A 16,110-nucleotide genomic window follows, 5' to 3' on the forward strand; every position below is an offset into this window, starting at 1 on the left:
AATTATTATGTTATAAATGATTTTAAATTTTAAAGAGATTGAAAACATTTTTTAAAATAAATGTTGTTTTGAAGATATTTTTAATTTTGTAATATACTTATATAATTAAAAAAAACAGTATGTTATTTAATATATTGGTTAACAACATGATAGTTTTATACTTTAATAATTGATTATACCTCATATTAACTTGGCCAAAATACGATATGTGTTTAAAAAGTACGGTTATTTATTTATTCTGTGGTAAGGTATCTATTTTTTTTTCATTAAAATTTAATATTATGCCTATCAATATTTTTGTATTATTACTGCTAAAAAAAAAAGTCTTATCTAAACATTTTCTGAAAAGCATTCGCGTCTTTTAAAATATTACCTGATGAGTAAATGACATAGACATATTTATAATCAATAAATACATATTTATTGATTTATTATTGGTACTGTACCTACTAACGTCTCGCGTAGATACAACTGTTTATATGATCAATAAATACTGGTTTGGTTTGGTAACGGGTTGCAATGAAGGTACTCAATTACAATAAAGTAAAAGTACTTTGGAATCGTTACTTTTAAGTAACTGTACCGAAAGGAACGATTCCACTAATATGTTGAATACTAAAGATGCAACATTATTTAATTAAACATAAATATTAAATAATAAAAACAGCGATGAGTATAATCTAAGAAGTTATTAAAATTAAAAAGGTAAATAAAATAATATTTTATATTATATATTATATAAGAAATTAAAAGACTATATTCTGTTTTCTCAATTTATTTAATATTCTCAAAAATGACACATAATTAAAAAAAATCTTTTGAAAAATTTACAAGTGTAAAATCTTTATCCAGTATATTTGAATACGGTAATGCAGGATAATGAGCAGGTATACGTTGTGGAACTTTAATTGGAGGAATAACAGGTGGATTAAATGCCACTTTTGAAGGATCATACTCCTTGAACCACTCACTAGGTGTCCTAAAAAGAAAGTTAAAAATAACTACAATTAGCTAAATAAATATAATAGTAAACATTTCATTAAAACTTCACAGAACTTAAATTAAATATAATTAAGAAATTTTTATGATTATATTGTTTTTTTTTATAAAGGTTTACAAAAATTTATTTTTATTAAGTTATAAAATTTCAATATTTAATTTTAAATACTCTGTAAGATTTAATTTATAATAATTTTAATAGTAGCTTAGTGGCAAAGTTGACAAAAATTGTTACTACTTAGATGTCCTAAAAGTCAAGGTAAAAGATTAGAATGTTTGAAATTATTAAATGAATTGAATGTTGTAACATATTTGATTTAGTTTAAATCAGTTCTGAATAAAGGAAGGCGGGTGTGACCAGGATAAATTAATATAAGGGATATATTATAATTTTATTAACTTAGTTAGCAGAAAATTAGTAAATTATAACTTTCTCTTTTTTACTCATAACTTCATTATTTGGGTAAAAATGAATGAATGAATGAATGTTTATTGAAAGTGGCTTTTGGGACTTTCACCCATGTAACTCAACAAATCCTTATCCCTCCCCTTATTAATTTAAATAGAATAATTAACTAAAATAAATTAAAATGTAGAATGGATACATAACTTTAAAAATTAAATTAATAAATTTTAATACAAAATAACAATTTTATGATTTATTTAACCTACATTTTTGCTAATTCTGGCTTTAAATTTATTTGATTTGCCTGTGCAGCTGTCAATGAAGCTACAATTTTAGACAGCTTACATACTTCAGGATGATAATGTCTCTGGAAACAAAAATACATAAATTGTTTGTTTAAAATATAGCAATTTCATAGCATTATATAGATCTAAATATTTGTAGATAATAATAACTTGTTATAGTCTAATATACAAACTATTCATTAAATAATTATGATATATTTTTAGAAAATATATAATATTGATTTTTCAATGACAATGTATGGATAAGGATGAAAAATTTTTGTTTTAAAATTAAAACTATTAATAAGCTTTTAACATGCTATTTTAAAATATATTGTGAATATGTTGGAAGTAGAGGGAAAATTTCCTTTTTTTAGAGATAAAATTTTTTGAAATTTACTAGAAAAATATACACAGGTATATTCCAAACCATAGCTAGTAATATAAAATGGCGTCTTTTAATAATAATATGGTTTACAGATAAGTTAAAATTAGGGATTAATAAAATAGATTTTGATAAAGAACCAGAGGTTACAAAATAAATATCTAGATTCAATGGTATGACGAAAATGTAATTTCAAAATTAGTCTGAATTTAAAAGTAAAATAAAGAAAGAAGGTAATTAGTATCCCTTTCTTATATTTCATATAATTTTATATTATTCAGGAATTTCGAATGGACTAGCTAGAATTATGATATAACTTTAGTAACATCTATGAGTAATTTAAAAGATTTATTAGATAACCCTACAGATGAAGTAGGAAAAGAGGGATAAATTGGGCATTTATTAAAATTCAATGTGAAAGTTGTAATGAATTTTTTGTAGGACAAACTTAAAAAAACCCAGCACAGGGGGGTCACGGCACAGTGGTGACGTGGCATAGTTGGATCAAGTATAATGATATCTGACAGTGATTAAAATCACTATAAAAAAAAAATGCTTCGATGCAAATCTTTAGATAGTGTTTAATTTTAAAAAATTGGTGTATTATACCAAAAGCTACATGATCTGCTAGTTCATTATTAATATCCTGATTAATATAAAGTATGTTGAATGTAAAAGGGATTATTAAAAAATATTATTTCTCATAAAAAAATTGTATTGATCCATATATTTTTCAAAAAGTTATAGCATAATAAAGTTAAAAATGTAAAATATAATATCGAGAATTTTCATACAAAAATAGCATTCGGTAGCCATTTTCACCACAAAGACAAGTTTAGAGGTCAAATTTTTTTTTTCAAATTAAAGTATATTACATTAGCTTTAATTTAAGATATATTTAAAAGTGTCAGACCTTCCGGAACATTTTTAAAAGTTAAGTTGAAAAAATTAATTTTTTGTAAAAAAGTTGTCATTTTAAATCCTTCCCTGTGGGCAGGTTAAGTGTTAGATTTACAAAAATTATATACGGGGAACGAGGGAAATTTTTTCAATTTTTGAGGGTATTTAGATTAGCATGCTCAGATTAAGAGTATTAGATTTAAGATGATTTTTTTTTTGACTCATCATATTTCAATAAGATTTGATTCTTCATTCTTAATTTATCTTAAATTGCCATTGTAAGCAATTTGAAATAAGACAATAATAAATTAATCTAAGGATTTTATAGCAATTCAATAAAGTTGTATACATGTAATACTAGAATATAAACAATAAAGATTTTTTAAGTGATTTTAATAATAAGATTAAACAAATTTTATTTGTAGTATATAATATGTAGTAATAGTAAAACAATAAGCTTCTAAATAAAATAATAATATTACTGATATGTTACCTGAAGTGCTAGTAGTTCCCACAGTGCAGTACTACCAGCATTGCAATGTTCAGGTTCTTGAAGCTCTGCATCATATATTCCTTGACCATATGATGGATCTACGTCTAAAAGAGCTTCACTATTTTTGTTTGTCTGAAAAACACATTTAAGGAATTTATTTAATATGAGGAAATAAAAAATTCATTAAGATTTGTTTATTTGTTTTCATAATACTAGTGGTTGCAATAACCTATTTTGATAGTAACATTATATTATTGGTATTTCTCATTTAGATAATCGACATAGAAAAGTTTTCTGAAAACTACTAAAATAAATAATTTATGGGCTATCATAGCAGATAACACAAATGATTGATCACATAAAAAAATTATAAGAACAAAATTGTTTGTAATTTTTTTTTCTATCATATTATAAAGTTTAAAAGTACGGATTCACTCCAGTTAAGAAAATTATAAATAATAATATTTATCCCTGAAGGAACGAAAAATAAATTATTTAACTACATATTATTGTAGAGTTTTTGAACTTATTATATATTCTCTTTACAAAAATAAAAAATTGTCAATAGTTTCTGAGAAAATGACTGTCTTACAAGATTTTGATAACTCTGTAAAAAAAAGTATATGACTGGGTGTACCAAAGCTTATTGGGAGGAAGATTTCTCAAAAAGAATACATAATTGTGTTTTTATATAAGGTGTGTTCAGAAAATAACAGGAATTTTGTTTTTTTGAAAAAAATATTTATTATTTGTCTTCAATAATATTGTCGCCTTTAAAAAATTTACCATTATATATTATGTGCTTGTACTGACGCTTTTTCTAATCATCGAAACACTTCTCAAAATTCAATCTTTGGGATAGTTTCTAGCTCATTCAGTGAATCGCACTCGTAAACCCTTGTTTTACTCATGGCAGATTCACCAGGTCTTTATTATAATTTCACATACTTTGTTACACTTTATTTCTTTTATTACACAAAATTTGAAGCAAATCCTATGATTCATTTTTTTTAAAAAATGAATATCGTAAAGAATAAAAACACATATCATAATAACCTCAGCTGCTACTACTGACAAAGTAAAAAACGAATCCATCTAAATTTTTTATCATATTTCAGGGACATGTGTACCAACATTATGAAAATTTTGTTTGATAATCAGACATTCTAAAACCGTGAAATTTAAAAATTTCCCATTATTTTCTGGACACACTTCGTACACAAAAATATTAATATATTTTTGTTCCAAAATTCTTTTAGGAAGCTCCTATTTTAAGAATAAAAATATATAAATTAAAATTAGAATTACTTGAATGATAGTTCGAATAGCAGATAAAATACCAAGACTTGAATTATGTAAAGTTTGAAGAGCTAAAGTAGACATTCTTTTGATAAACGATAATGTTGAATTTGCTGTAACTTTTTTTCTTCCCATTAAAAATAATGCTTCAATTGTTCGTAGAAATGTTTCTAAATTATCATGATTTTTACCTATAAAATAATACATTACATAATATATTAAAAAAAATTATATGTTTATAGCTTACAGCAGTCTAGTTCAGGAATGACTTTGAATAAGTGTGTATAGAAATGTACAGGGTCAATATTTATTACTGAGCCTTGGCCTGATAATATTACAAAAATAGTTTTTATACAACAAAGTTGTTCATACACATTTAATTGATGTTTCTTAATTACAGCATCAAGAACAGTAAGAATATCATGGTAAAACTCTAAATTAATTGAGTGGCTATATCTAATTAAAAGTAAAAAAGATATTAATGTATTTACAAAAATTGTTTTGGTAAGTTAACTTACTTGGCTAAACCTTGAAGACAAATGGAGAGTAACTTAGAACGAGGTGCTGTTTTTAAAATTCTGAAGTATATTAGAAATACTAGTTTAGTAATTTCAGTTAAATTATTCATGTGACTTTTAATATTTTCTTCAGCTTTGGTCTCCAGCATTTCTTTGTCTAGTTTATCCAACATTTTACTTCGCTAAAAATAAATTATATTACATCATTTAATGGATATCATCAAGAATAAATAAATTACCTTTCTTTCTTTTTTAGACATAGCAAGTAACTTTTGTTTTCTAGTCATAAATTTTTTTGATTTAAGAATTTCTTCTTTTTCTTGGTCAAGATTTACATTTTTAATGGGTAAAGCTAGAAGTACAGATAATAACTCACTATGTACACAATGACTACGAGTTTTTACTAGTTGGTTGATACGGCGAACAATCTGTAAATGTATTAAAATGAGTATAAAATTTAAATAATTATTAATTTAAGAAATATATAAATTTTTTAGTGGTTTAAATGGAGATATTAAATGAATTTACCACTAGAGATATTGCTCCTTTTTTATCTTCTTGAAAAACTTTGGTGAATGTTTCTTCTATTTTTTTTCTAACATTAGCATTTTTATTATCTAAATATAATGTCAATAAATGACCTATATTTATTGCATAATTGAAGTATGAATGTGATAACAATAACTCACATAAACAATTAATAGCTATTTCAGCTAAACTAATGTGGACCTAAAACATAATTTTTTTAAATTTGTTTTAATATAATTTCTACTGATAATATATTTATTTTTTCTAAATTTTTTGATAAAAAATCTTAATTTTAATTATTATTATTATTATATGAATGAAACAACTATAGGGTGACCCATTAATTATAATTTTTGACTATTTTTAATAACTAAATATTTTTCTATTTACTAAGAATTAAGCATTTTCTAGGGCCATACCACACCATATACTCTACAAGAGTATTAACTTTTTTTTTTATGGATACATACAGATGTAACTAGTTTATATATTTGAAAATGACCATTATTTCCGAGGAAATAAGTATTTTTATGTTTTGATTGGAAAAGGAGTATGGCTGAGAAATGCATTGATTAAAATAGTCAATTTTATAACACTCAAATTTTATATATTAAGTGTTAAAAACTTTGAAAATACAAGTTAAAAAATTGTTATTAACTAGTTTCTTAATAAAAAATTTTTTAATACAAAAACTAATTAAATATTAATTTTTTTATTCAAAAATATTGTTTAAAATAATTTTGAAAAAGTTTAGAAGTGGAGAAATGTTTCATGAAAAGTTTGAGCGTTTAAAATTTTAAACTGACAATAAAAAAATTCATAAAAAATAACCAATATTTTCATTCTAATATATTTGTAACAAATTGTAGCTTTTTTACAGCTTTAAATGGTGATATATTTTTATGTATTAAAAACTTAACCTTGAAAATTTGCATAAATATGTAATATTTTATTAAAATTTTAAATAATAACGGTTGTTTATACAAAAGTTTGATGTTAAGAGTTTAAAAAGGCTTTTTTTAATTACTTATATATTTTTATAAAAGACATAAAAAAAAAAAAAATACAAAGGAAAACTAAAACTTTCTATAGATCAATTTAAAAAAATTTTGATTTTTAAAATCTATCATGCTAGTTTTTCTAGACGTATTTAACCACTCTATAACTTTGGAACTGGTTGAATATAACTTCTTATTGATATTTTATTTTAGTTTAGGTATATTGAACAGAATAAAATTTGGGATGATAAAAAAATACTTAAAGGTTTGTCTTGTTAAATATAAATTGAATGATCATAACAAAAAGTAAACATTATTTTATTTTACAAAAAATTTTTTTAAAGAGAATATGTAATAGGTCCAAAAAACTCTACAATAATATGTAGTTAAATAATTTATTTTTCGTTCCTTCAGGGATAAATATTATTATTTATAATTTTCTTAACTGGAGTGAATCCGTACTTTTAAACTTTATAATATGATAGAAAAAAAAATTACAAACAATTTTGTTCTTATAATTTTTTTATGTGATCAATCATTTGTGTTATCTGCTATGATAGCCCATAAATTATTTATTTTAGTAGTTTTCAGAAAACTTTTCTATGTCGATTATCTAAATGAGAAATACCAATAATATAATGTTACTATCAAAATAGGTTATTGTAACCACTATTATTATGAAAACAAATCAATAATACGTTTTTACTTGACATCCAATTTTTTAATAAACCTGTAAAACACAAATAGTTCACATAAAAACAAATTTTACAGACAAAATTGTTTATAATTTTTTTTTTTCTATCATATTATAAAGTTAAAAATAGGGATTTCCCCATTTAAAAAAATTATAAATAACAATATTTATCCCTGAAGGGACAAATAATAAATTATATAATAATTATATGTAATTATTACATATTATTGAAATTTTAAAATTTAAGTGTTTTTATGAATTGNTATTATTGAAATTTTAAAATTTAAGTGTTTTTATGAATTGGTGTACAAAAAAACCATTAAGTATTGATATGAATCTATGGTTGATGTCATTTTATTTGCTCTGATTATGTACAGTGTATTTAGATAATAGTTATTATTAAAAAAAAAATCAATGAAAATACAATAAAAAGTTATAAATATTATTTAAAAAAATACTAGCCTATACAATTTAAATTATAAATTATACCAAATACTTGTATCACAACATAAAATAATTTTTAGATATAGTATGCATAACTTCAAATTTTAATTTAAAAAATATTATTGATATGGTAAAGTAATAGATAATTGCTACTTACACTAGTTATGATTCTTGTATCTCCTTTTTTTTTGTGAAGTTTACTAGCCATTTTTTCTAAATGGGTTAGATAAATTTTATATCCTTTTAATAATTGCCCTTCATAACCAATTAATTCTTTGGTAGTTAATTTTACTATAAAATAAATATGTATAAGTTATTTCTTATAAAAGAGCTACTAACAAAATAGGTAGCAATGTGTCATAATTTAAGAATTATTTTTAATACAAAACTTATTCAGCAATATAAAGAAATTGACATTTGCGTATTTTAACAAACAAAATAGTATTATTGTTTTATTTTTTATTGTGTGTTAAAAAGTAATTTACTTTTTGATTAATTATAATAAATAGGATTATTTTGTGAAATAATTATAATTCCTGCCGTTAGGAGATAAGAATACTTCTGCAGTTCCTTTACTAGTCGTAAAAAACAATTAATGAGGTTCTGTTAGGTTGATAGCTTGTGTAAAATTTTGTCAAAAAGTATGAGGAGTCCTGAACAGATATTAGGCGGATTGTCCCATCTTGAATGTACGCAGAGACAACAGGTGAGTGGAAATAAAGTAGTTAGAGAAAAAGAAGGCCTAGAATAAAGTTTGATACCAGCCAAACAACTTGTGCAGTAGTTGTTTTACCAGTTATATGTATAGGCATACCCCACCCCTGTAGTGTTAATAGTGTAGGGACATTGAAAAAAGTAAGATACAAAGTAAGGATAGGTATGTGGAATGTTGGAACAGTAACTAGGAGAAGTAGAGAATTAGTAGCAGAGAGTAGTAGTAGAATGCTAGCAAACATCAGCGACAAAGAACCAGTTTAGTATTTTGCCTGGAAAATCAATGAGGAGCCAGTTTTTTTGAAAGACAACTAATAGAAAAGTATAAGGAAAAGAAGAGAAAGCCATGTATAGTATTTATACATTTGGAGAAAGCATATGATAAAGTACTGAGTTGTTTTAAAATGGGTATTGATGAAAAAAAGAGTTCCAAAAAAGTTCTTATTATATAATAAAACATTGAAAAATTAGCCATTGCTAGGAAAATTACTTAACATGCGATTTTCAAAATTTTTTTTTTAAATGAAAGAGCTTGACGACATTATTTTAGGAAAATTATTTATGAAGGTGAGAACATTTTTTTTAGCATTCTCTAAGTGTTTAATACTCTGTAACAAATTTTTTGCTATATATTGGGTTGGGTACTCTCATTGGAATCAGTAGTTTACCTGTAAGAACAGCCCGAAGGTCCTAACACATTGTAGGAACGTAAGGCCTGCAGGGCACCAGGTCTGAGGCGATACCCCAACTAGGCGAAGCCTAGTATTAATATAACAATGGATATATATTATGGCACTTTTACCAGGGTAAAAAGTGTGGGTGATTGACAAAAGAATAGAGCAGAAATAAGAATGATTAGGTGGGTGAGTGGAGGGACTAGAGAAGATAGGATAAAGAAAGAATATATAAAAAGGAGTGTAGGAGTATAATCGTATAATCAATTGCAGATAAGATGAAAGTAAATAGACTTATATGGTTTGGTCATATTATGAGGAGAGAAATCAGAAGTTGTAAGAAGAGTTATGCAAATAAATTTTTGTGAAAGAGAAGGTAGAGAAAAACTAAAAAAAGTTAGAGGGATGTTATTAAATGCGATATGAAAACATGTGATGAGTGCATGGATGATGTGGGAGATTGTGTCAAATTGAAGTTTAGAATAAAAGTGGTTAATTCCAAAAAGTTGGGATAAAGGTAAGAAAAAAGAGGAAGGATTGTTTTGTGAAAAGAAAAACTTATATGATTATGAAATATATTTAAGAAGTTATTATGCGATAGTAATTCTAAATAAAAGACAAACTTACATTTTACACCATCATATTGATCTAATTTCAATTGATAACTAGGCAAGAGATCTTTGAAGACCTCTAACAAGGTAAGAGTAACTAGTTTTTTTATTGTTATTTGTAATTCTGGATCACGTTTCTCCATGATTTCTAATAAATGTGTTATGTTTCCAATCTGAAAAAAAAAAACGTTATAATATATAATACAGAAATAGGAATAAAATAATTTATATTATAATATATAAATAATATTAAATTTATTACTCTTAGATCAGGATTTTCTAATAATGTACTAGCTAAAAGTCCAATTCGTTGTTTATAAATTTGTATAGTATTTTCTCTTTTAGCATATAATTTAGCAACACTTATTGGTTCTCCTTTATTGACAGTAATTTCTTTATTAGGCTCATTTTCATCTAACAAGGTATAATCACAACTATCATTTTTGTTATTTTTCTGTTTTAAAGATATTTCCAAGTCTGAAATTTCAAATTTAAATTAATTATATTATTTTTTTTTTGTTAAAAAATGTTTCTCAAGTACTTATTTTATTATATTTTATTGAGTGCAAATTACAAGTAAATAAATTTATAAAGAAAGAAAACAGGATTTATATAGAAAAAGACATTATAATTTATTGATTAAACTAAGCATTGAACTTTTTATTTTTCAAAATAAAGTTCACCAAACTTAACTTTTCATTTTCAAGGAGTTTTACAAACTTAAATTAGAAACATGATGAATCTATTTATACAACCTTAATGAATTAGGAAAATCATTAAAATCAATATAAAAAATGATACTATGTTGAGTTCTACTTATGAACAGTTTTTGTGGTCATGTCAATTATTTCTCTTTAAATTACACACATTGTTTTATAATTGTATTAACTTAAGCAATCTTTTACAAGGGGTTGACATCAATTGCTTACCAATTTTATTTTTTTCAGTTGTATACCGCTTTAATATGCCATCTTTTGTTTTAATTGGAAGTAGTGGTTTTTGAACGGCCATATAGTCTTCTTTCATTAAAATATTTAAGTTTTCGTATTTATTTTCTAATTCATCATTTTCATCAGAATTATTTCTTTTTCTTTTTTTCCTTCCATCCTAAAATTAAGTACATACAAAAAAGTAAAACATTTTTTTTACATTTTTTTTAATTAAAAATTTACATTCATTTGAATACGATTATAAAGCTTGAAATGTTGATTGCCAATATTTTTTTCCAGGAAGTCTAGATCATCCTTTTCAACCATTTGAAGCATATCATCTCCAATATCACTATTTTCTGCGTCTTCTTCAAAATCTTCACAAGAATGATCAATTTTTTGAACAGGAGGTTGGGGAATATTGAAAACTTTGGATTTATGTTTTTTAGTTTTAATATGACCTTTATTTCGCAAATGATTTCTTCTTTTAACATCACTAGTCTTGCGCCCTTTACTATTACCTTTAGTAATAGTTTTCTGTAAAACAAGTTATTTTAAATGATAGTAGGTAAAATTAGTAGATATATACTATAATTTTACATTTCAAAAGATATAATTTATGGGTGAAGATGTAAAAAATATATTCTTAAAATAAATAAACTTCAAATCAAGAATAGCAAATTCACATTAAATAATAAGAAATTCATGAATGTTTACATTTTTTTTATTTACGCACTTGGGAATGAAATAAAAATTGATTTATAAAACTTACCTTAACCATTTTTGAATGTTTACTAATTAATCAATTCTAAGATTATATTTATAAACTATAATATTATCGGTCAATAAAATTTTTTGTAATAAAAAATCATTTGATTTTTAAAATGTGTTTGTTTTTATTAGGTTTCTTACATAACCTCAATAATAATATTCATGGTAGTATTTTCTGTTATCAGTTATCAACCGCGAAAATATAAAACAAAATTTCAATTGAAGAAATAATTTTGTATTAATAGCGTAAACTAAGACGATTATCTACACATAAAATTTAAGGAAACTTAAAATTATCTACTTTATAACTATAACAATATCGTTTTACCGAATTATATACGACAATTCAGAAATTGCCGTGCGGTTATTGTTGGTTATTTATACTTCATAAAAAGACTAAATACATCACTACTATATATTTGTTAAATATAATTATTTTATTGAGACAAACAAGAAACAAGAACACATATAGGAGTGAAAAAAAAATAAACATTATCTTGTTTTTTCATTTACCATTCTGTTATCTTGGAGATATAGCATTTATTTTCCCTTTACTATAGTTAAATTATTTTTATAGAACTAGTTTATGTAAGACAATCATTGGCCTTACTTAAGTTAAGGTATGTTTTTCTAGGAGGGCCTTTGGAGGAACATATTTTTGAGTAAGTATGTAATATCACACATTTCAATTTTATTTCTAAAATAATTTAAATACTAACCAATCAAAATGTTTAATGTATAAATTTGATAATTTGAAATAGTTTTAAATATTTACCTACATTTTTTTATTAGGAATATTTTCTAGGTAAGTTTTAATTAAGAAATAATTAAAGATATTTTTTTTAATTTTAGGGTTCCTAATGTATAAATGGAAATAATATAAAATTTGTAAAAGACTAATGTAATATTATGAAATTTTACCTCATCCCAGAAAATGATTTTTTGAAATAAGAGAGTGAGTTAAAGTAAAAATAATTTATGTGATGTACAGTTTATATAGTGGAGGGGTCAGCTTATCGTTGCTATACTGGTAATCGACTGTTGTATCATCTGTATGGATGGTAATGCGAATTAGTTGACCTTCTACTGTCTTCGTTCAGACTATCCGCGATATTCATGAAGTATTAACTTGTTGTAAACGTAATATATATTTATTCATTTATTATATACTAAAAGTTGATATTCTATTACTTTATTATTAATCACCATATAGAATTATTATTATTATTACATTTAATTTTAGCTATGAATTTTATAAATAAAGAAAAATACATTTCAAATGAATAATAACATTTAAAACTTTTAAATAAAAAATTATATACTTTGTATGAGTTCTTCAAAAATTTTAGGCTTAGTCACTTCTCATTGTTTAAACATTATTAAAAAGTAAAGATATATTTAAAATATTAATTTAAAAATAAAAATATAAAAAATCTCAAAAAGCCCCAGGAAGTATTGAAAAATTACTTATTTTGGAAACAATGTTATCATTATTAGCATGAAACACATATTATAACTCTTAACTAGTTTTAGCCACTAGTGAATAATTCTTATTATATAAACATTATTAATAATAATTTATTGAGAAACAATAATACATAAATAATTATACTTATATTATTATTATACTATCAGTTAGTTTATAAAATCGTGTATTTCCATAAATAATAAACATTCATTTTAATTTCTGAAGAAAACTAATCCAGGGATGTCAGTTGGGGCGTGGCTACTTGGAGAAAACTTACCCTAGTCTAAAATTTAATGAAAACTGTTAATTGGTACTCTTGTTAACCGGGCCTTATTTTGTGCAATCCAATTTATTTTTTAAAAACTGATGTATAATAATTTAAGCAATAAATTTTTATTAAATTTAAAAGACATCTTATGTTTCATATTTAATTATATTTATGATTCTAAAAGTTCTTCCATAGAAAATTACTTATTTATGAATATTAAAATGATTTTAGAATAGTTTTGAATATTTTTTATATTAAGTGTAATTTTGTTGAGTTTTTATGAAATAAACCGCCAACAGCTTTATGAAATAATGGCCTGATCCAAATTCGTCCCATCCCTTTAAAATTTGATATGACGTTTTTGATTTAAATTCATAAAAAATGACAACAAAATAAAGTAAGATTCTTTTATTATTTATCTAGAAAAATTTTAAGTACATATAACAAACTCAATGATTAAAACTTATGTAATTATTAACAATGCTTATATATACACTTTTCAATTTTCTTAATTTATACCTTAAATTAGGTAATATATGCTTTATTCATATTTTTACTAATAAAAATAGAATTTTTAAGCGTTTAAACCGCATATTTATTAAACAGTAACAGTTAAACAGTATTCTATTAAACATACAGATGTTTAAATTTAGATAATTCCAAAATTTTATTTAACCATCTAAAAGTTTCTTAAAATAATTTACTAATTTATACATTCATTAATATATAATAAAAGTCCATTTACTGTGAAGGAACATGATTTTCCAAAAATATTTTGGGTAAATTAGGACCATAATATAATTTTGTGTTATTGCCTAATGATTCAATACGTTTCATTTCTAAAAATTCTTTGGTTAGTAAGAGTTGATTAGCTTCCGCTTCTTTCTTTTTCCTATAAAATTCAGCATCAGCACTACTTTTTTCTTTTTCCAAATGAATTGAATCTAAAAATATTAAATGACAAAAATCAAAGAAACTTTATAAGTAACAATAAATACCTTCAATTAATGATATTTGTTTAATAGATTCTTTTTCCAATATTTTTTGTTCAAATTCAATTTTTGAAACTTGAGCTTGTTTTTCTGCTTCAATAATTGCACGTTTGCGTTCAGTTTCTGCTTCTTTTTCAATAACTTTTTGATGCTGGGTTGCTATAAGCAGCTTAGTTTTTTCTGCTTCCCTAATTAACAAATAGATCAAATAAATTAGAGGTTTAACTAACAAAGTTATGATTTTGATTGAGTCAATACATTATTTCATAATTTTTGCGAATAGTTTCTGGTATTTTAGGTTTAGTGACACGAACAGAATGTACTTTAAGGCCAGGTGCCATTTCTGTTAAATCTTTTTGTAAGGCAACTTTAAGGTTTTCATCAATTTGATCAAACAAATCTATGTAAACCTGCAAAATATTAAATGTATTAAAAATGATAATCATTAACAATAACTTGCTAAAAACTTGATATATACCTCATGCAAATTATGGACACTACAGAATTGATTAAGCTCATGATGCACTTTATTAAATATTAATGTTTTGTCATAATCAGCAGTATAATTTTTAACAATATCATAAACTGTAATTAATTAAAATTAAATTGGTTACAAAAAAAAGTTATAATAAAATGTTGAGTTTTTAAATTTACTAAGAACACTTAAGTACAACTATAAAAATCAATTTCCAAAATTATTTAAGTTGTATTTTTTAGTAAGCAATAATGTTTATAACTTTTATAAATTATCTTATTATTTAATGATAAATATATTGTATCATTAAAATTTTAACTATAATTTATCGTATAGTTCTATATAATAGACAGAGAAATTATAATTTTTTTTTTTATTATTAATTTTGAAAGATATTTTTTATTCTAATTTTAATAATTACCACTATCAACATTAAGAATATTGACAACTTCAATTCTGTCAAAATATATCATAACTCCACCACTTGTACCACAAGGAACATTTTTTACTTCATCCGTTTGAAGTGTTACCTATGATAATAATAAACAAATAATTAAATTTGTATTTTAATTAATTAAAGTTGTATGCATTAAAATACATACTTGAACAGATCTAAAAGTTGTAAGAAAAGGCATCATAATATGGTAGCCAGGATGACTTATTTGGGATAATAATGCACCACCCTGAAATATAAATATATATATAATGATGAAATTAATTTTTGATAAAATTTACCCTGTAATAAACAGCAACATGTCCTTCGTCAACTTTATGAATACAAAAATGAGTTAAAATAGCCGTGACTAACAGTATTAAAGGAAATGCATGAGATAAATCAGCCATTCTCTAAATATGTAAATAATCAGGTAATATTAATTCAATGTAATAATTATCTGTTGAACAAGACTAAATAATTTTACTAAACATACTTACATAATAAAAAAAAGGAAGAGTAGTTTAATTAATTAATAAATCATATTTAGATTAAAGAGTTTATGTAAAATATTAAGTTTTTGTTACTGTATGAAACCAGTGAAAAAGTAATGAAAACTCAATACTGATATTACAGTACTGAGAGTAGATATTCATATACTATAATACTATACTATGTATAGTATAGTATTAAGAGTATATATTGAAGTAAGTTTTAATATAATTTTGAAAATTGTAGAATGTAATCAAAGTTGCTGACGTTTATACTATCAGTAATTTGAATATTATGATTGTTTTTATATTGATAACATTAAAACTGCTTCTACC

At 23.6% G+C, this 16,110-nt stretch overlaps 2 protein-coding genes across 2 annotated transcripts; both read right to left on the reverse strand.

The window, feature by feature from the left end:
- Window positions 1–759: 759 nt before the first annotated feature.
- On the reverse strand, window positions 760–11,799 carry LOC126895778 (nucleolar complex protein 3 homolog). Its single transcript, XM_050668001.1, has 14 exons — window positions 11,649–11,799; window positions 11,120–11,413; window positions 10,877–11,054; window positions 10,210–10,424; window positions 9,964–10,120; window positions 8,106–8,239; window positions 5,813–6,013; window positions 5,524–5,712; window positions 5,285–5,466; window positions 5,014–5,222; window positions 4,776–4,957; window positions 3,468–3,599; window positions 1,672–1,772; window positions 760–979 (listed from the first exon to the last, which is right to left on the reverse strand). The coding sequence occupies exons 1-14, from the start codon at window positions 11,655–11,657 to the stop codon at window positions 805–807; spliced, it is 2,358 nt and encodes a 785-aa protein (XP_050523958.1). The 5' UTR covers window positions 11,658–11,799; the 3' UTR covers window positions 760–804.
- A 2,118-nt stretch (window positions 11,800–13,917) lies between these two features.
- Window positions 13,918–16,001, reverse strand: LOC126895796 (erlin-1-like). Its single transcript, XM_050668036.1, has 8 exons — window positions 15,784–16,001; window positions 15,586–15,696; window positions 15,453–15,533; window positions 15,272–15,380; window positions 14,854–14,960; window positions 14,634–14,785; window positions 14,382–14,563; window positions 13,918–14,327 (listed from the first exon to the last, which is right to left on the reverse strand). Exons 2-8 carry the CDS (start codon window positions 15,691–15,693, stop codon window positions 14,125–14,127), a joined length of 942 nt encoding a protein of 313 aa, XP_050523993.1. The 5' UTR covers window positions 15,694–15,696; window positions 15,784–16,001; the 3' UTR covers window positions 13,918–14,124.
- Window positions 16,002–16,110: the final 109 nt, after the last annotated feature.

The sequence above is a fragment of the Daktulosphaira vitifoliae genome, unplaced genomic scaffold (assembly GCF_025091365.1).
Source record: "Daktulosphaira vitifoliae isolate Bord-2020 unplaced genomic scaffold, ASM2509136v1 Scaffold_1, whole genome shotgun sequence".
Taxonomy (NCBI): Eukaryota; Metazoa; Arthropoda; class Insecta; order Hemiptera; family Phylloxeridae; genus Daktulosphaira; species Daktulosphaira vitifoliae.